This window comes from Vanessa atalanta, chromosome 11 (genome assembly GCF_905147765.1).
Source record: "Vanessa atalanta chromosome 11, ilVanAtal1.2, whole genome shotgun sequence".
NCBI classification, from domain to species: Eukaryota; Metazoa; Arthropoda; class Insecta; order Lepidoptera; family Nymphalidae; genus Vanessa; species Vanessa atalanta.
This window is the reverse complement of record NC_061881.1, coordinates 5216407-5237770: the sequence shown is the minus strand read 5'-3', so window position 1 is coordinate 5237770 and position 21364 is coordinate 5216407. Positions and strand designations below refer to the sequence as shown.

General features: G+C 30.9%; 1 protein-coding gene across 1 annotated transcript in view; it reads left to right on the top strand.

Moving 5' to 3' along the window:
• Positions 1-19470, top strand: part of LOC125067524 (lachesin-like) — a 36569-nt gene extending 17099 nt beyond the window's left edge. Inside the window, exons 2-10 of the mRNA XM_047676182.1 lie at positions 10698-10801; positions 11812-12019; positions 12297-12452; positions 13267-13395; positions 16206-16343; positions 16720-16869; positions 17071-17139; positions 17939-18022; positions 19388-19470. Coding sequence (XP_047532138.1) covers positions 10698-10801; positions 11812-12019; positions 12297-12452; positions 13267-13395; positions 16206-16343; positions 16720-16869; positions 17071-17139; positions 17939-18022; positions 19388-19470 — 1121 coding nt within the window. The remainder of the gene's footprint in view (positions 1-10697; positions 10802-11811; positions 12020-12296; positions 12453-13266; positions 13396-16205; positions 16344-16719; positions 16870-17070; positions 17140-17938; positions 18023-19387) is intronic.
• The last annotated feature ends 1894 nt before the right edge of the window (positions 19471-21364 follow it).

The window sequence follows — 21364 nt, the reverse complement described above, 5'->3', positions numbered from 1 at the left end:
AAATAATACCTTTTTTATAAAAAAATTTAACTTGATAATTTTTCAAATTAAGAATTATATTTTTAAGTTACAAAGTCAAAAGTCAAGTGCACATACTCTTATTCCTAAATTATTATTCCATATTATTTCCTGACTAGAGTCACATGTTTAATCATAGGCCATGTAAGTCACAGCATATCCCTAAGGCATCCTGTGACTTCCAAGCTTCATAAATATTCTTAATAAACTCAAAACCTGAGTCGGTTATCGAGCAAAAAAATTTCTCATATAATCTCTCATAAATACAAATTGTTTTTTATAAATCAAATTGTGTTACTGAATCTAATTTAAAATGTATTTATTATATTTTTTTACCTAGAAATAATCGAACTCATTAGTATCAACTATCATCACCGATTATAACAATTAAGCCGGAGCCTATAACTACAAACTAATCTAAGTGATGGATATCGTACCACAGATTGCTTTTATCTAGTTTACCGAAAGCACGTTGAAAAAGTTGCTTTCTAGATTTAGATAAAAAAACAAAAAAAAAACCGGCGCATTGAAGTTTTCCTGTATTGGATTTTTTTGTTAGTTTTAACTGCCACTTCACTGAGGACTTCAGAATCCACGGTATATTGGATATCATATATATACCTGTGGATCTTGAAGTCCTCAGTTCAACTCCCAGATCATATGAATCAAAAGGCGACTACCACACATAAGCAAGTTACAATGTCGATGTGGCACATTGCGACAACGTTTCGCGTAAATCAAAGATGTAACAATTTAGGTCACGATATCGTTAAATTGCATAGTACGACGTAAATATGCTCATAGCTGTGTTACATATTACTCCTATGTTTCGGACAACACGCAAGCCTTGGGTTCTGCATCTGATCCCTTTCCGGTCATCTCAGATTTTCGTTTCATAGGATTAAGAGAGTTAGGAATTAGATAATGCTGAGAGATTAGGAAGATCAGTAAAAGATCACGAATTCTGGAGCAATAGAGTCGTGGCACCTAATTATATTTTGGTTTTAAAATCCTCTCTTGTGGAGACCCGGAGCTATAAGTCCGCAACTTTAACCTCACCTTGATCTGATCCTAATAGACAGCACAAGTTTGTGCACAGGCAACAATGAACGGTGCTGATAGCCATTTTATTACAAAAGCCGCAATGATCAAACACTGTCATAAGGATATAATCATCATCACAGCTCGATTTTTAAAAAATATTTTAAAACTTAATTATTTTTGTAAACAGTTGATATAAAACATGGGTTTTTCTGAATATAATTTGGAATCCAATTTGCCGTTTGGATCCATTGATAGTTAATTAGTAGATAATAAGCAATTATTCGAAAAGTTATCATGCCAATGACTACTGTTTTCAATTTAAACTGAATATATTTAATAGAAAAGTTTGTTCGTTTACATTATTAATTTATATTAAATTTAAAGTTCATAATTGTTTTCAATTATTATAGATGAATATAAAACATGTATATTATAGTATTAAGACTCAAATATGTTTAGTGATTTATATTATACGATTTAACGTCATTTATTTATTTTTGATAATATTTGATTATAAAATTCATTTTTTGTCTTAATTTAATTAAAATATTTAAGATCAATTAAAACAATAATTCGATAGGTCAAGCAGTTATATAATATTATATTGACAATAATTTGATATGTCAATACGTATCATATAACTGTCGATATTATAATAAGAGCGTAGTATAATAATAATTGTAACTTAATAATAATAATTGATACAATAGTACTATATAAACATAATAACATTGTTGCATTTTATTAAATAAGTCCTATACTTATTACCAAAAATCTGTCACGTTTCACGACTTACTATTAACATCACTCCATCCTCGTTAAATAGGTTGCGTCCCGTACATTATTTTCATCTTCTCTCAAATTCCATATTTGTATGCCAAGTTTAAAAGATTTATAAATCTTTCTTACATAGATTTCATGCATCGGTAACAGTTTGGGTGGCGTTCGCTTCGAAAATGCTCGGTAGGACAATTTTTTCCATGACTACGTTGAAATAATGAGCTACACCTTAAATTATTTCCAAAATATAAACAAACAATTAACAAACAAAAATTACCTATTTATAATATTCGTACAAAGTAATATGAAGAACAAGCAAAAAATTCACTATTTACCTAAAAACTTATCTTATTACACAATAATTACGACATTACAGCAGTTAAGCTTACGAATAAAATACGTGGGAATATAACATCATATAATATATACATATATTACACACATTACATACAATATAAGAGATCCAGTGACATAGAACATTAATTATATTCTAGACGAGATGTCGCAGGAAAATATAATAATGAGACATGCATATTTCACCAGAAATTAGGCAATATTAATACTTACTCTACACTCATCTATTTATTCTTGAAAGCTATTTTGAAACGTTATTGGATATGATTATATTTTTAACTAAAACTAATGGAAGAATACGTTACACTGCACAAAAATCAACACAACATAAGTTAATATTGTACTTTAATTATTTATAATTTTTATGATGATCCAATTTGTGGAGCACGTGGTTCTCAACGACAATGACGCGTTAAAATTAAGGGTGCCTTTCTCGAACTATAAAGTGTTTCGTTAGTCTTTGTTATTCATTTCATGCTCAGCGGTGCGGAAGACATGATGAGAAATCTTGTATATGTCCACAGAAAACTGAAAAATGTACATATACGTCGATCCGTACTGGAATAGTGTTAACGGAGTAATATACATTTAATCTAAAATAAGATTTACTTTAGATTCAAAAATATTTCTCGACAGTAACATAAATTAAAGATATAAAACATGTCATATTCCAGAATAACCAACATAAAGATATGTAATATTAAATTTTCATATAAAAACTGACACTATCCGAGAAAATCTTAAAACAAAGCAGACCCTCTCTTAAACTTTTCTCGAGATCATATATTATGCATGTTGCTTAGTTGACATTTTTGTTGCCGTGCTGAAAACATTATATTCACCGAGTTTGCAACTAATTTTTATAAGTTCCAAGCGAAGTTCGATATTTTTTAAAGAAATCGCAATGTAGATAAAGCTTCCTTATTTGCATTGCTCGGTCTTTTCGTCTTTGAGAATATTTCGAAACAAGTTTTCTTCCTTAAAGTTAACGGCAGTTTGCATCGTAAGTCAGCTTCAACGCCACTACGCTCACCAAAGTCACGAAATGCAGTTTCACAAATTATTTTCAATGACCCAACTAATTTACAAAATGTATGTATAGTTTTTAAATTAGAACCATAAATTATATTTCTTTTTAAGACACTGTTATGAATATAATTTCAAAATATTCAACAAGGAATTATATAAGATGAATTTGTCCTTAAAATATTTGAGATGAAAATACAAAATCAGTCTCCACGACAAAAAAACTAGTATTTTTACTGTTAATAATAAAAAAGGATAAATGTGCAATCGCATGATTATGCTAAAATGCTGCTTTATTGCCAAAATAAATGCTTTGGTTTTACATACAGTAAAAACTTTATAAGAATTGCCTGGAGATTATAACAATAACCAGTAGGTATGAAAAAAAGTCGCAGAGCCCGGCACGGCTCGACACGAGCCGCGTTCTATTGTGCCATATATTTCGTATGTGTGCAACGTTTGGTCATATTTCTGACGTCTATGCCGATGCCGGCACCGGTAGCATTTCAGGCGACGCTCTCTGATTTTTCGATGTGCGGTTTCCGCTATACAATAGCATTTTATTAACGATATAACAAGAATGCAACATTGTGTTGGATATTACTACGATGTGAATGCTATAAGTGAATCTCACAACGTCACCGTTCTCTCCGTAACGTAATTCACCCTGGCGAGGCACGCGCGTTCCAATTTGACGATATGAGCCGGAAACCATTGCCAGGCACTAGCGTTCACGGTGTACACAGCGCTTTAAAGTTTTACTACTCGTTTACAATACGAGTGTTGACCTCGATGTTTTTCTTTTTTGCTGTTGTTGAAAAAACCTTTACTGACGATAGCTCTTCTATAGGTACACACTTCTCCCGTAGCGCAAAGAATAAAATGAATTTACAAAAAATTTAACTGCAACTGCAGACAGTTCTATCGGAATAGATATATGATTTATAAGTGAAAACTAGACTCACTAGGTTATTTAAATATAAAACTTCATAATATTGTAATAAACAAATAACATAATATAAAGTCTTATACAAGTAAGTCAGTTCTCGAAGTAAATTAATTATTCAAAGTAATGCGACGTTTAACGCTAGTCTTCTCGTGTAAACAAATTACAGCAAGCACTGGATTCGAGATAAGTCGAAGCGAATGCATGTTATCTAACAGTTGACATTTGTAGATTCGAATCGTATCGTGTCATGTAGGCATAGGTGTGCTGGGGGATATTTATGCATCTGATTGGTGTCGCCTACGAGGTGGCACCACCTCGCCACGCGCCACGCGCCTCTGTCGCGATGTCTCTGATTTATAACTGTAATATAACGCTGAGCTGTCATGCAGAGTATTTTTATAAGCCGGGGAGACGACTCCGCTTCAATATTTTCGTTTGTGACTTTTGCCCGGAAGATTGTGTTATTTTGTTTCTCATTTAAAAATATACGTAAAAAGCTCGAACATATTTTGCTTTGCTTAAGATTTTTACTGATTTAAAGAATATTATTTGTATTCAATGGCTAATATAGAGAAAGAATATTTGGTTTTTAATTGTTCGAACTTGGGAAATTGACAGGCTTTACATACTGTTAACAATAAATTAAATTACTTTTAACAGTATTTATTATTTATTTATTTTAACTCATCTTGGAAAACTGGCTCCGATAGTGCGCATATGTGCTAAACATAATGAATTCACAAAAGTTATACATTATGTTGTGTAAACCATCAATTAATATGTATATTGTTAGTGTACTTATTAAATAAAAATAAAAATAAAATAAAAACAGTATGTTAATTCCTCACTGCTAGGATATGTCTTCATTTCCTTTCGGGGAAATTAGATTGATATTGGATTGGAGCATATTCATTCACGTGGCGGACTTTCATGCAACACATACAGATTCACGATTATTTTCTTTACCGCTACACTTCATAACAATTATAAACACAAATTGAGCACATAAAAAGGTGCCCGGTTTGAACTCGCAATGTTTGGTTAAGAGTCATGTGTTCTAACTACGGAGCCATCTCGGCTCATTTGTATTATATATTAATGTTACTTTGATTAAGTTTGTTTCAGGGATGAGGGATAAAATATATTTATAATAATCTTACTTAAATAGAATAGCTAATAATAATTTAAAGCTGTTAGGTAGTTACCTAACCTCATCAACATCATCATCCTCCTGCCCTATCCCAATTTTATTTGGGGTCGGCGCAGCATGTCTTCTTCTTCCATACATCTCTGTCTGACGTCACAAGTAAGATTATTTCCAGTCATATAGTCTTTCACACAATCCATCATTTCATTGGTCTCCCCTTTGGTGTATTAGTTACCTAATCTAACACTAAATAATAGCTTACAAGTAAATTAAAATTAATATCTTATTATTTTTTCTTTTACAATTTCTATATTATAATATCTGAAACCGGTATAATATTATCCATATCCAAATCCGAAATGACATATCCATAACAACCTTAGTACTTGTATAATGATTATTGTTGATGTTTGCGTTAAGGCTGCTTGCATAGTTCGGTAGGTAGTGTACAATAGGTGGCGAGAGCATAGTAACGAATAATTGTTTACAACAAACTTTAAATAATTGCCTGACCGACATTCCTTGCAATTAAAATAATTCCATTGAATTTCAATGGGATCAAAAATCTCGGATCACAGAGATTTTTATATTCGATTATTGATTCGAATTGTGTATGTTAGTATCTGTTTGTATTTTTATAAATATATTTTTATCAACCAAGATTTACAAAATTAAATAATTCTTCACTTAGATATGCTTATAGAAAAATAAAATTATATAGAAAAATAAAAAATATGTATTCAATGTACATAATATATGATTAATAGAGCAACAGTGATAAAAATAAAATAAATAACGTACAATTTAATTAAATAGTAAAATTAATAAATTTAATAAACATAAATTTATTTTTAATTAGCCGTTAATCATAAATTATGATCAAAATGTTTCATACTGATGCATTTGATTATAATTGACTTAAAACGATCTTAAAATCATATTTCCCAATTACTAATACACAATTCATACACACTATTACGCTATATTGATTAATGCGTATATTAAATTCAACAAAGTACGAGTAAATTAAGCAAACAATCTCGGCGGTTTAGTGTAATACATAATATTATGTACATTGTTTGAAACAATACACAAGTGTAAACACTAATTATCTACGTGTTAATGTTTACAAATTTCACCAAAGCATGATCATGTTTGTACATAGCTAAGACTGAAGTTTCTTATACGTCGAACGTGATTATTGCAGCGATTATATAGAAGAAGAAGTTAAACACAGATTCAGATAAAATTTATTATAACATAAAATAAAAAAATATTTTTTAACAGTTACTTTAAGACCATTGTAGTGCATATCGCTTAATAACAGATAATTATCGCTGAAATGTTACCACAATAAATAAATGAAAATATACCTACACTTAACCTAGTATAAGCAAAACCATAAGTAAAAAATTTTGCAACAATGAAAGAAGCTACGATCTCCTTATCATTATAAAGATTTGACATATTTGTCAAAAGCCTTGTAACGTCATTGTTAAAAATATTTAATAAACTTTTATACATGTATATTGTATACATATTGAAGTGAAGTAATATATTTTAGTATTAATAATAAAATATTGGCAAATTTTATTTAAATCATTTTTTATTAGCATTAGCAGCCCGTAAATGTCCCACTGCTGGGATAAAGGCCTCCTCTCCTTTGAGGAGAAGGTTTGGAGCATATTCCACCACGCTGCTCCAATGCGGGTTGGCGGAATACACATGTGGCAGAATTTCGTTGAAATTAGACACATGCAGGTTTCCTCACGATGTTTTCCTTCACCGCCGAGCACGAGATGAATTATAAACACAAATTAAGCACATGAAATTTCAGTGGTGCCTGCCTGGGTTTGAACACGAAATCATCGGTTAAGATGCACGCGTTCTGCACCACTGGGCCATCTCGACTCTATTTAAATCGGCAACACTAAAAAATCTAGATACTTATAAAACACTTCATTTAATTAACATGAAATCTAATACTTTCAAATTGGCTTTCTACGCGATATCACAAATGAGCTATTAAAGCTCACGGCGTAATTAGACCCTAACCGCTAATTGTGTTTCATGTTTATACACGACTTCAATCCTCACAATTTCATCGAATAGGACATCGCATTTCAACGCCCTGACGCCGTTCCTCCATTTACAAGGCCGATAGCGATTCCCGTGTAATTGCTCGATAGATGTTTCGAATAATACGTACCTACAGACATTCAAGTGAATCTTGTTGCATTTTGCATAAAATCGATACTCATGAATGTACCCACGCTGAAGCCGCGGTGGTGCTGCATGAGACTCGCCAGATCGCATTTACTGAAATCGGTTTTATTTTTAGAACACTATTCTCGAATGGAAAACAGATAATTCAATTTTCAAACGCATAACTGTTGCATAGTTATAAGCTTATGGTGATTGCATATCGAATAATATTGTTTTTCATGCGCTAGATGTTTTCGTTAAAACAAATCCAATGTCATATTGGAATGAATTTTTCATTTCTATAATCATAAATATAGCACACAAAACTGAGCGCATTAAAATGAACTGACATTAAACAGGACGTTATATTTGTAACATGTCAGAGCGAATTTAAGGTTAACATGTTTAATATTAAATAGCAATAAAGCGGACAGAATTTAATGGGGTAATGGGGCTTTGGCGCGTTTTTCAATTAGGACGAAGGGTAGTTAATTTGGGGTAAAAGAGGTAAGTAAAGCGAATGTGAATTTTCAGAGCAACGGAACGTGGGACGGAGAATCTAATTTACTGGGGTGGACAACGTGGACTTTTGTCACAGCGCACTGTTCCAATTAGGTAAATACGGATACCGAGAAAGGCCGGTCCATCACTTGCATTCGCAAACACTCACCAACCTGATCTATTCACGGCTCATAATCATGTTATTTCAAGTACCTACGCAATGTCCCTTATTAGAGTCGAATATATTAACAGTATCATAATTAATTAATTTATGAAACAGAACGATAAGGTTAACGATAAAGTAGTACGTTTTATTTAACAATGTTACTTTTTACTTTTTTGATCATCGGTCTAGTAGATTTGCAATCTTCTTTAGATTAAATATTAGACTTAATGAAACAGCACAATTAGCAAAATATCGTCTCAATAAAAGTACTAATAAACTCGATTTAGTTATTATATTGTACTTACTTCTGTCGAAGAAAACTAGCTAATTGTAACAAAACAACATAACTTTTAATAATTGAATAATAGTTTGAATAAATAGAAACGGTATCATTGTTAATTTAAGTCAATATGTTATTAAATGTAACTCGATTCTATTTTGACTCACAGCTGCTTCATATTAATTGCATTTTACATAGGAAAGTAGGTGGTAATTGCGTTCTCGTCAAACAACCTACTGTAGCAAATACGCACCGTTGCAGAGATTGGCTACGCGTGTGAGTTTCAACCTTAATTGTTTTTGTACAGCAATCAATTAACTTTTAATTTCATTCTTATTATGTAACCGTTAAAGTTTATTTTTGTAAAATCGACGATCTAAAAAAAATCAACCATCTGTTACTTATTATATCATAATACCATAATTTATTAAAGTCACATGAAAATGAAATATTTTCTCAATTCAATTACGCTGAGAGAGTTTATCACTTATTTAAGTAAGTCTCGTACTGAGCCATCTATCATGCGCTGGATATTAGAAACAACATTTTCCGATTGTTTATATGTGCTCGGAGCTCTTCTTTCATTAGAGAGGGAGACGTCGTGCAGAGAAGGCTGTACTCTGTACAGCCAAGATTGATGGGCTCTGGATGGATTTGTTCTATTCGCGTTCACTCATCAATCATTCGCGGATATTTTTCCGTGTCTCAGGTTGTTTAGCCTAAATAGATTGTTGCAGGCTTTGAGCATCGCTCATATCGACATGTGTATCACATTAACTTTGACGTTTACTCAATTATAAAAGTATAGGAGACGCACCATTTAACTGATGTCTCTAGATTGATCCTTTTTTTTATTGATTCCATTATAACCTACAAATTATGGTTTAACGAAATTCTGCCACATGTGTGTTCCACCTAACCGCATTGGACCAGTGTGGTGGAATATGCTCCAAACCTTCTGCGCAAAGAGAGAGGAGGCCTTAGCCCAGTAGCGGGAAATTTACAGGCTGTTAATGTAGTGTAATGATAGTGTCACATTCATTATCGAAATTATAAGTAACAAAATAATCTCAAAATTAATTAAAAATAAATATTAATTCATATTAATTACAACATATATTAATCGATCCATAAAAAATAAGTTATTTTGAAATGAATACCATTAAATAAATTTATGATTATAATCGCTTTTTTGTATAGATAGTATTGTAATATTGTAATTGTGCTACAATGCTAAAGCATATTTTCATATTATCTTCTTGAAACATTTGTGATTATTGAAACAATTTTCATGGGAGCTGGAGTGGGATCGATGTCGGTCGATAGGCATGCTTTATGAGCCTACCGTTTCAATTGGTTTCAAACCTAGAATATGACCTACATTAACTTGAATTGTTTGTTACACAGAAGATGAGACCGGCATTAATTCCTTTAAAAAATATACACATCATTATTATGAAACGTAAAAAATGAGAAGAAACATTTTATAAGCCTGTGTTTTATATTGCTTAAATCAAGTTTACGGTTGAAACGTAAAAAATGTGTGAAATGCGATTCAAATACAACACATTTTCATATTAACAAGGTTCATGTGCCTTCAAAGAAAAGATCTGAATAAATAACTAAGTATTTGTACAGGGCATTGTAGTCGACAATAGGCAACGTAAACTTTAAAAACGCTGAACTCGATGTAAGGGGCACACAGCATACAGAACTTGGCAGTGCTCTAGAAACCAGATAGAAACCTAGTTTGCTATTTTCAGTTAAATTATTAAATTACCTACGTAGTACAGCGCTGTTCCTAAGTAGCACTGTGCAACGATTATATGTAGTGCACTCTTTGTGATATATAATATATGTTATGATGAAGGTATTTAACTAACCTCGTTTAACTAAATTTATATTTTTGGACTTGGATCCATTTGCATATACACCTATATATATTTGAATTTCACAACAGCACATTGTTAACAGCTGCAATCATTTTTTTTTTATCCGAAAAACGCAGTTATACAAAAGCATTTACAAAACAACGTTATTTTTAAATACATAAAGCAATCACAATTTCATTTTGCTATTGGAAATCGGAATTGAATACAATTTTGGAAATATAATATTTTTTTATAAAATAATTCACTTTGACTTTTATCTCTGAGATTTGAAAGCAACAAATAACGACTAAAGTAAACACAACACAATTGAATATTTTATTACTGACTTGTTGCAGAATCGTTGTTCCCTCGATTCGTGGAACCGGTGCCCAACGTTACGGTGACTGTCGGAAGGGACGCCCTTCTCGCGTGCGTCGTCGAGGATCTTAGAGGATACAAGGTATCGTCAACCAATTCAATTTACGATTTTAATAAAGCCAAAGAATAACGTCCACATCCTGAATACTTTCGCCTTATTCGTTTCAATTGGTAATAGACGTAATAAAGCGTTTAAATGATTTGCCTAAATATGAGTCGTATACGCATACAGCTTTATCTATAAATATTAGGGGGTGCTACTTAAATAATGATGTTTTCTTTTATTTCTGTGATATTTCTGTGAAATCAATGATGATAGAAAAGAGAGATATCTAAGTTTTACTAAACACTCGTATAGCAACGTCTATGAATACGATTCGTTTTTGCCTTAAATGAGTCTATATTTATAATTAAAATATGTTACTGGGTACACTATGAATGCATACTGTTTCTATAAATATATCCGTGCATAGTTACAGAAATTCTATACAACTTCATTCGAGCGGCGCAGGAAGTAAAGTTTTAACAAGCCAACTTAATATCACTTTGCTCAGAATGCACGATTCGCCAGTTATTAATCATGCAGGACGGCTAGTTAGTGAAATTGGAGTGGCATGTAGTGTGCTCAGATTTAAGTGGGATGAGGCGAATACACCAGAGCTGAGTTTTAGAAGACGATTTAATATTCTTTGACGAGTAAACAAGTCCACGCTCGCGCACTGCTCTGTAGCATTGTGGTCTGGAACAAAGAGATTATTGAATTACCTCATTGTGTGTTCTGAATCGCGAATAATAGTGTAGAATATAAAATGACTTTTATGAATTTTTGTTCCAAAACTAAGTTGAAATAAACTAGCACGTATTTGCTAGTTCATCTCAGATTGGATTTTGAAATAGATTGAAAAATATCAAGTAAAATATTTGCTTGAGAACTACGCTCACTATTGGGCCTAGGTCTCCTCTCAGTTTGAGTAGAAGACTTAGAACGCGCTTATTATGCGATTATAAGCATAACTTTTGGTCAAGACGCTAAATCAAAAACTGTGTACATTTTATGTAAATATAACAATATTATTATATGTTTTTACGTAGGTCGCATGGGTACGTGTAGACACTCAAACAATTCTGAGCATCCATCACAATATAATAACCCAGAATCCGCGAATCAGTCTGTCGTACAACGACCACCGCTCATGGTATCTACACATCAAGAACGTACAAGAGGTAGATCGCGGCTGGTACATGTGTCAAGTCAACACCGATCCTATGCGCTCAAGGAAAGGTTACCTACAAGTCGTTGGTTCGTATAAAATAAGTTTTAAAATTATTTGTACACTCACTATATAGTTAAAGCAAATTTTATAAATCGTAAAATATTTGCGTAAGTCTAGTGCTTTATTGCGTAAGTGTAAGTCTTGAAATTTCATTTTAGACCTTGAGTTCTCCTTACTTTTTTGCTAGCCACAGAAAACTACTTTTTAATGCCTCATAAAACAAGCTCATAGTTAATGTGTTTCTTCATTTTATTTTTTCCTACAACATATACATTTTGCGTATATACGATATACTGTTTTTAGTACCGCCCATGATTATCGACAATATGACTTCTACGGATATGGTTGTCCGGGAAGGAACAAATGTTACCATGGTTTGTAGAGCCACAGGCTACCCTGAGCCCTATGTCATGTGGAGACGTGAGGATGGTCAGGAGTTTAATTGCAATGGTGAATCAGGTAATGGAAATAAAATTTAGCTATTTTATTTATTTAATATACTATATAATAAAAATAAAATCCGAAACATCATAAGAAATTAGGTAAGATATCTACCAACGAAAATATCACAAAACATCCTTAAATCATTATGTTGACAAATTTACGAAATAAAACAGAAGAAAAATAAAAGACCGATAAAATACAAGCTCGAAAATCACGTAAAGAAGCGCAACACTTGAGAAGAGAGAGTCTAACCATGAATTTTCGATGAAATAAACGAAATACCTTAAAGGTCCTTTCGAATAATTCGAATTCCTGTAAGAAACGAGTCTCAAATTTCCTTGCGACTTTAGGTGAATGTCTGAATCCAATGGTTCGGGATATCGAGCGACCTTCCGGCGAAATGACAACTTGAACCAATTGTTTCGTACAATACAACCAAATTGTACAATCTTCGCATAGCCGAAATATTTACAAGATTGAAGCGGTGGAGTAGAACTTCGCTTGTTTAATATTATGTTGAACAATCTCATTACTTTAGAATTAAATTCGAATAGATATTATGTCCGTGCATTATCTGAACAGTTATTTGTAATCAAGGAGTGATTACTTGTATTATGTAATTAATCTTGAAATATCAAAAAAATGTCTTATATTGTAGTATATAAATATATACAAAGATTTATTTTGATAATAATATCAGTTTACATGATAAATGTCAGCTGAAGGCACGCACGCACACACTCAAACAATTACTCTCCTTAAACTTTGTGGCTTAATAGATTATTGTGGTCGGGGTTGTTAATATGATTAATTGAATAACATTTTTCAGTGAATGTAGTTGATGGTGAGAATCTAACTATATCGAAAGTATCAAGACTACACATGGGAGCATATCTTTGCATCGCTTCCAACGGCGTGCCGCCTTCGATCAGTAAACGAGTCGTATTAATGGTACAGTGTAAGTAGATATTATGTATGTGGTAACTCTTTTAATATTTTTTATTCTTTGCATAGTTAAAATTATATACGGTTTTTTATAAAACATTAAATACCTCACAGGACTATACTGCTAACAGCACAAACAAAACTATTTGTTCGATGTTATTTATTAAATATATAAAATTTGTCAAAATAAAATATTTAATTGGAATCAGGAATTAAAGCTGTGAATTTTAATAAATATATTTAGGGAATTATATTTTGTAATGGAACTATCAATAAATACGCCCACTATTAAAAAATAAACTTGCATGTTATTATTTAGTTATTTTACCCAATACATATGTATTTCCTTTGTATGTATTGTACAGAACAATGAATTATTATTTATATGTGGGATGTCTGTAATATAAATTGATGCTATCAATCATACAAAAGACAATTAATTGCAGATTCCACTTAAATCTCACAGCTATCTACATATTTAATTTAATTTAAAAAGGGATGAAGGTTGTTATTTGTTTGTGTCAATAAGCATAATGAGTTTTCGTAGTGTTTTGTCGTAAAAAATAGTAACAATTGATATAATACATATTTGTACTCCAAAAACTGTATAAATCTATCGAATAATTTTTAACGTGAAGTACAATCGTACATTTACTATCACACGGTATGTTTACGGTTTTTACTTTAAAATATATATTTTAATGAAACCCAGAAACCAATAAAAACAAAACTCAATAGATTACAATTAAAGAGTTTTATGGAATACAAGTTCGAGCGTATGTACGTGCTACCTTTACCGAAAGGACCAATGGGCGTTCAGCAGCAACTTTTAAAAGTACGTTTTATTTTTTAACGTTAAATATTTTTCTTATACTGGAAAATATGACTGTAATTGCGTGGCTTCTTGAACTAACAAAGTCCGGTCCATTTTGTTTTATAAATCATTAAATGTTTTCTTAATTTAAAAATAAATTACATTTAATAATATTTATTTATGTTATTATATCAATCTGATTTTTAAAGCTTTCGTTAGTTCATGTTTTAAAATAATAATCCTTTTTACTTACCATTCATAAATTTAAATACAAATTAAACACTTATACTATTATTTATTTATTATAATTTATCATAACTTAGAACTGAAACACAATAACCAACAATGTTAATAATTTTAGGTATTTAACTTCGCCTAAATCAATTCATAAGCTAGCTGATACAGCTGATACAAGCGTATTATGTTTCATTTTGGTCTCTAATTAAGCTCCAATAATAGTTTATCACAATAGCGTATCATCATGTCATGATCTCTCAAATTAAAATGACACTTGAAAACAAACACGAACTAAATAATGTTAAAATGGGATTTAAAAAATGTTTCCTCTGTTTATTTAGTTAAATTAAACTTCTATATAATATAAATACTTTATTTTCTTAAATAAGGTATACATTAAAGTATACTTAACGTAAATGACCTTGAAAGTAAAATTACTTAATTATATTTTGTAAACGTTGCTTGAATATTATTTTTTAGTCATCGGAACAAAATAGCCACTAGTTTTACTTAGAATAGAGCGAATAGATGGGACACATACTCCAAATTATACAAATATCACGTTCCAGTAAAGTAACCGCCGGGCACATATCTCTCGCCCTGTTAACTCAGCCTCAAATTCTTCCGACGTAAGGACGCGAACGTTTTCACATCGTTTTCTTTTGACGGTGGTAAGCGTTCTAAAATATTATTTTTCTCAATGCGGGCGTCGTTAACGAGTATTTACGAGGACAAGGTATCTGACAGAGCCTTCCGCTGGAACGGAGGTAATTGCGGCCAATTAGAACATTATGCTGACGTGAATATGGCACGGACGCTGTAATAGCTATCTGGTCTCCGCGCCCGCGTCGTCACCTCTGTCGCATCGACGGCCCGAAAGCCAATGAGGCGATTTCCTTACCCCTAATTCACATTTCGTATCTCAGCACATTCATAGCTCTACGTTTCTTATGAACTATACGTAAAATGTTCACGTAACTTTCACTCGATTAACCAATGAAACTTCCTTATGAATTCGTCGTATTCCATTATAACAACGAAGCTTTAATCTTACGGTAATGTGGCTATTTGCTATCACAAATTGGCAATGATCAAAGTAAATTTGGAATTTCATATGTTTGATTATAAATAATGCATAACATTACTCCATGTAAGTTAATATAATGAATAATAAAACAGCATGCAGTATATATTTTTTTTAATTTTCTGGTGTAATATTAGCGTATTTTGTTAAAATTTAGTTAAGTAACTGGTAAATAAAAAAACCGGCCAAGTGCGAGTAGACCTCGCGCTCGAAGGTTTCAGTACCATTATTTATAAAAATAATGGTTCACGTTTTATGCATAAGGCTTATGTTTATGAAATTTTATGTTTTTTTTTTTATATTTGAGTGGATTGAATGAAATGTAAATTGTGGTTTACGATTTATGACGTATTAAAAAAAAACGTAACTAGATCTCGTTTAAACCAATAACCAAACCCTAAAAACAGTTGCTAATGAATTTTATTCCGATTCTTTTTCATAGAATCTACATTCCGAACCAGTGGTAGCTTTATATTTAATAGATATCTTGTAAAATGACTATTCCAAAGTACATGGTACAACCTACTTGGACAAAATACATTTTGAATTTAAATAAGTATTATTTACCTTGAACATCATTATAATTCGCCGATATATTTTAATGTTTTTAGTCCGATATTATAGACGTCATTTAATATATTTAAAACTATTAAATACATTTATATTGGAATGTAATGTTTGTGTGCAGTCCCGCCGATGTTATCGATCCCGAATCAGTTGGAGGCTGCATATGTAGGGCAGGACGTAACGCTGGAATGCCACACAGAGGCCTACCCATCCTCTATTAACTACTGGACCACGGACCGTGGAGATATGATCATATCTGGTTTGTATCTTATTAGAGGACATGTTTTACTTTAATGTGATGAATTAATTTATATAAGAAACTTTATTTTTTTTACATTCAATTGAATTCTCTAGCATGAAAATTCTAATTTTAATTGAAATATACGTTACATTTATTTCTAATAACCCACTAAGTTTCTTCCGTCAGTTATTCTCAGGTCAGGGTATTTTTTTTCAAACCAGCCGTAGTGTATAATTTGATAATCAATAAGTAAGTGTAATGCGTCTTTATTGAATAAAGAAATTTGATTAGATTTATTTGATTCATAGGGGTCACAAGACCATCTTTGTACATATATTTATATATTTTATTTTCACAATTATATGATTTAATTAAAACCAAAATTATTTCACAGGTAACAAATATATAACAGCATTAAACGACGATAGTTATAGTCGAAAAATGAAACTGACTATACGTAAAGTATCGTCCAGGGATTTCTCATCTTACCGTTGCGTAGCTAAGAATTCCCTCGGTGAGACGGATGGTCTTATTCGACTTGACGGTGAGCTACAATTTTAACCGAGCAAACACTTTAACTTACCTCGTTAATATATTATCTATGCAAAACATACACTTCTTGAAATAAATTGTTAAAATGTCTTTTTTTATATTTTAAAATACCGGAATTATTAAAATAATTATAATTATAGGATATTATTCAAAAGAGCCAATTTATTACTTTTGTTTGTTTCATTTCGCACAGAAATTCCAGCTCCATCAACAACAAGTACTACAATTAATTACGTCCCGACATTTCCTCAACGAAAAAAAGGTAAATATAACAAACAAATGTTAAAACCAATTGAATATAAACTAATTATTTTCACTCAAATCAGCAATAAGACATAGATAGGCGAATAATTAATATTTAAGCAGGTAGGAACTTCAATGAAACCCTTTCGAGTTCAGTGATTTCGGAATTAATTTTTCATGTTCATCCTCCCTTCTGCTTATTGGAAAATTTGGAAATTTAATATAGCCATGTAAACCAGGGTTAGGAGACTAATACCAGTCAAAACTTCTGTGGCCCACGTGCCTTTTATACATTCATCGTCGGCCTGTAGCTGCCGATCGAGAAAGGTCGATGGTTGATTCTGTATTTATTGGTTTTGCCGCCGTAGCCCAATGCTTCCGTACAATTGGGTCGTTAGTAATATTATTGTGGGAAAAGCGATTTTGTTTGCTCTTTGACTTTCAATGTACATTTTTATTGTTACAGATTTGGGCTTTCCTCTATATTCTTTGCGAGACTATACGGTGTATTTAGAATTGAAAGGCGCTTTTGTTCCAATATTGTTTTCGAAAACTAGAACTAACCCTTGTCTCTTACCGTGTTTTAGTGCAATATCTTTGTATATTCTCAAATAAGCGTGCTCCATGTTATTCGTATCGTAAAAATAATAACCAAATAAATCTGTCGGATATCATTAAAGACGTCAACGGGAAATCCTATCAACGCAACGTTGCAAAACAAAGAGCCCTTAATCTCGTAATGAATTAATCTAAGTCTCTATGATATTATAAGATAACATTTTTATAATATAAATTAATTGTATATTTTTATTTATAAGGTAAACACAAGAACCGATGGCGAGATACTTCAGCAGAAAATAGAGTTATAGGAGATTATGAAGTTGAGGAATGGAAAGATATTGGTATGTATATTAATAAAATTACTAAATATTATTCTATATTTAAAATATAATCTTGCTAAGAAATAAATTTATATATTTGTTATTATTATTTATTATTTTGTTCTTTTTTTGGGTCATTGTAGACATGTACTGCCACAGATTCTACTATTGAAACCAACTTTGTATATAAGTTACATCTATTGCTAATTTTACAAGTGAACTGTAGGGTATGAGTAGTAAAAGTTATTTAACCTGAAATTTCATAATTTTTGTTGTCTTGTTAATTGTAATTAATTAACTTTTATCTTAATTACGTTAATAGATCTATTTTTAAAAGTCTTATAATATGATATTCGTTAGAGATCTAATAAGATATAAATACGTAAACTGTATTAGAAAACCTTTTAAACTCTTAATAAATAACAAAACATTTTCATCCATTAGAAATATCATTTATTATAAATGATATAAACAAGCTCATATTACTCAACGCCGGTTATTGGTTTATACAAACTAGCTTAGCTGTTTGCTTTTTATACCCTTTCCAGGGACACAACCGCAAAACTGACTGCTACTTACATTTCTGAAACTTATTCGTACTACATAATAACAATATACACTTCTAATACTTTAAATAATTCTTAGAAAACATGAATAAAAAATAAAATTAGGAGTATTAGCAAGTCAAAATTCAGAACGACAATGATAATTATCTGAGGACTCATAAAGGATTAGGTTTCTTTTTTAAATGTATTCATATTAGTATCATTATTTTTTTTCATATTTAAATATATTCACAAAATTTTAAATGATAACTATTTGGCAGTAATGAATATTGTAATGTCGACACAAGGTAATAAATTATACCTCGCTAACGTTTATTGAATTGTAAATAGACCAAAATAAACACCATTATTTTAAAAATACTTGAAATTACCAATTGTTAACTTTTTCAAATTAAATTTAATACCCAGAAAAGTTTACAGTTTACCGAAAACGGATCGCTAATTATACAATAATTAGCGATCCGTTTTCGGATCTCAAACAGAAATAAAATTAAGGGCTTGTCTTGAAACATACAGCGGGTTAAGATTACGTAATACTTAAGGAATAAATTTATTTTAATCGAACTTATTCTGTAAATATATAATGATAATAAATATTGAATACATTACTAAAATATTTTGATAACTAATTGTTCCGCGTTGTTTCAAACGCTTTACTTATACTCCGATCTCGGTGACTGACTAACCGAAAAAAAATATCTGACAGATTCTGGCTGACTCTGATAGTCGTATACAAACAAATAAGTTCCTCACCCGAATAATATAGAGGTATCGATAAATGCGACAAAGCACGAAAACTAATTAGCTTTTTTTTCTACAGATTATGAATCAACTCAATCTTCTAGTTCTTCTAGGATTCATGGCTTCATTTACAGCACTTTTGCCGTGGCCCTTCTTAGCTGACACGTCGTTGAAAACTTCAAAGAACTCTTGTAGTGCCAATTGATTGTGAAGTGTCTGTAAAACTAACTTTGTGAACAAAAAAAGTATTTTTCATAGTTGTTATTCTGTAAATAATTATAATAAATGTGTGTAGCTGTTTCTGTTAAAAAATACTTCATAAAACATCGAATAAATATTTTTTTCCCAAACAAGTTTCCATCTGTACTACTGAGCAAAGAAACTTACCCACACATACATATGTGGGTATCTAAGTGCGGTTTGTAATTTCAGGGCATAAGTGGAATGAATTTCCTAGACAAGAGCAATTATAACTTAAAACGATTTTCGACTAAGCAAAGTTATAGTATAATTTTAATTGAGATTATTTTACTGAAAGTTATTTATTCTGTAAGGTACCAGTTTACTTCTAGTTTTATATATTTCTTATTATGATTACAATGACTCGATTCTATTTAAAGTAGATGTTAATTGATTCGTATCTTTATAAAGACTGATAGATTTTACGGTAATTGTGCCATATCTGGTTATATATCGAAATTCCAATATATGTACATATATAAGGTTGTTGTAAATATTAATTAAATGTATTGTTTACTTAATCTATAACAGAGAGTTAATATCAACGATGGAACTTAAATATAGGATGAAAACGATATTCCTTTATATGTTTCTCATTTATAAAAAAACTGTAATCAGTTTCAAGCGTTTTCCTCAAAAAGAGAGAAGGCATAGTGGGACATTTTTAGATTGTTACTTTTACTTTTGATTTAAAGTAAATGTTATAAATCAGAGCAGCCGAAATAACTACAAATTATATATATAGTAAAATCAATTGTAAAAGTTAAAAAAAATCAAACTATTATTTTTAATTCAAAGTAATTGAACAAAAATTTTGATTATAGATTGAACTGCGAAACAAAATGAAAGAATATACGGTATTTCATCAGATGAGAGTAATTTTGTTTAAGAAACAAAGCATTTGTCTTTTATTTAAGAGTACCTATATTATAATGTTCTCAAGTAAGTGCATCACGCCAAAAATTACCTTTTCCGGTTCAAATAGTCTGTCAATAAGTTCTAGTCAACTTCATAATTTTAATAAATATTAAACTTTTATACTTTATTCACAATCGTTAACTTATAACCATTCCCTAGAGTCGCGTGTCGGTCGCACACGTCACATAATGCTATCAAAATTCGCTTAAAATGAAACTGTTTGACTATAAAATGTGTAAAAATAATTCATTCCGTTCTGCAATAAAGACAATATGGCGTGCTTTGTAATATAAATTCCTAGTCTCAAATTATTGTAATAGTTAGTTGTGTACAGTCATTGTTGTACAAAACGTTTGAATGTCCAAACTAGAAAATAGAAAATCTATAATATATTTCTTAAAACTAGCTTTTAATTAAACTATGAAGGGCTTTTGGACTAACGTGGAAATCTCTTTCAAGTGCAGTTGGATATTTCTAGTATATTACTGATTTAGTAAACAAAAATCTACGTTGATTCGATTGCTGTGCTTCTGAGATAGAATGTTAACCGTAGTTTACAAAACATATTCCAATGATATTCCTTATTGTGTAAATCCTCATTAATGTTTTAATTTTAACAAAAATGTTTAAATTATTGTGTTTGTTTACATGAAAAATATCAATAAATGTTATATGTAGCAATTTATAGCTGTTTGTATGTAGATTACCTTCGCCGACGAATCCATCATCACTTTCCATAAATTATATCTCAAATAACAAATCGACTTGTTAAATTTAAGTAATAGTGACCGTTAGATGTTTCTTTAAAGTTATGAAATAAACTTTTTGTAAAAAAAACATTTGTATTATTTATAAAATTCAATCTCTCTGACGCATAAAATATTCTTATTATATTGTA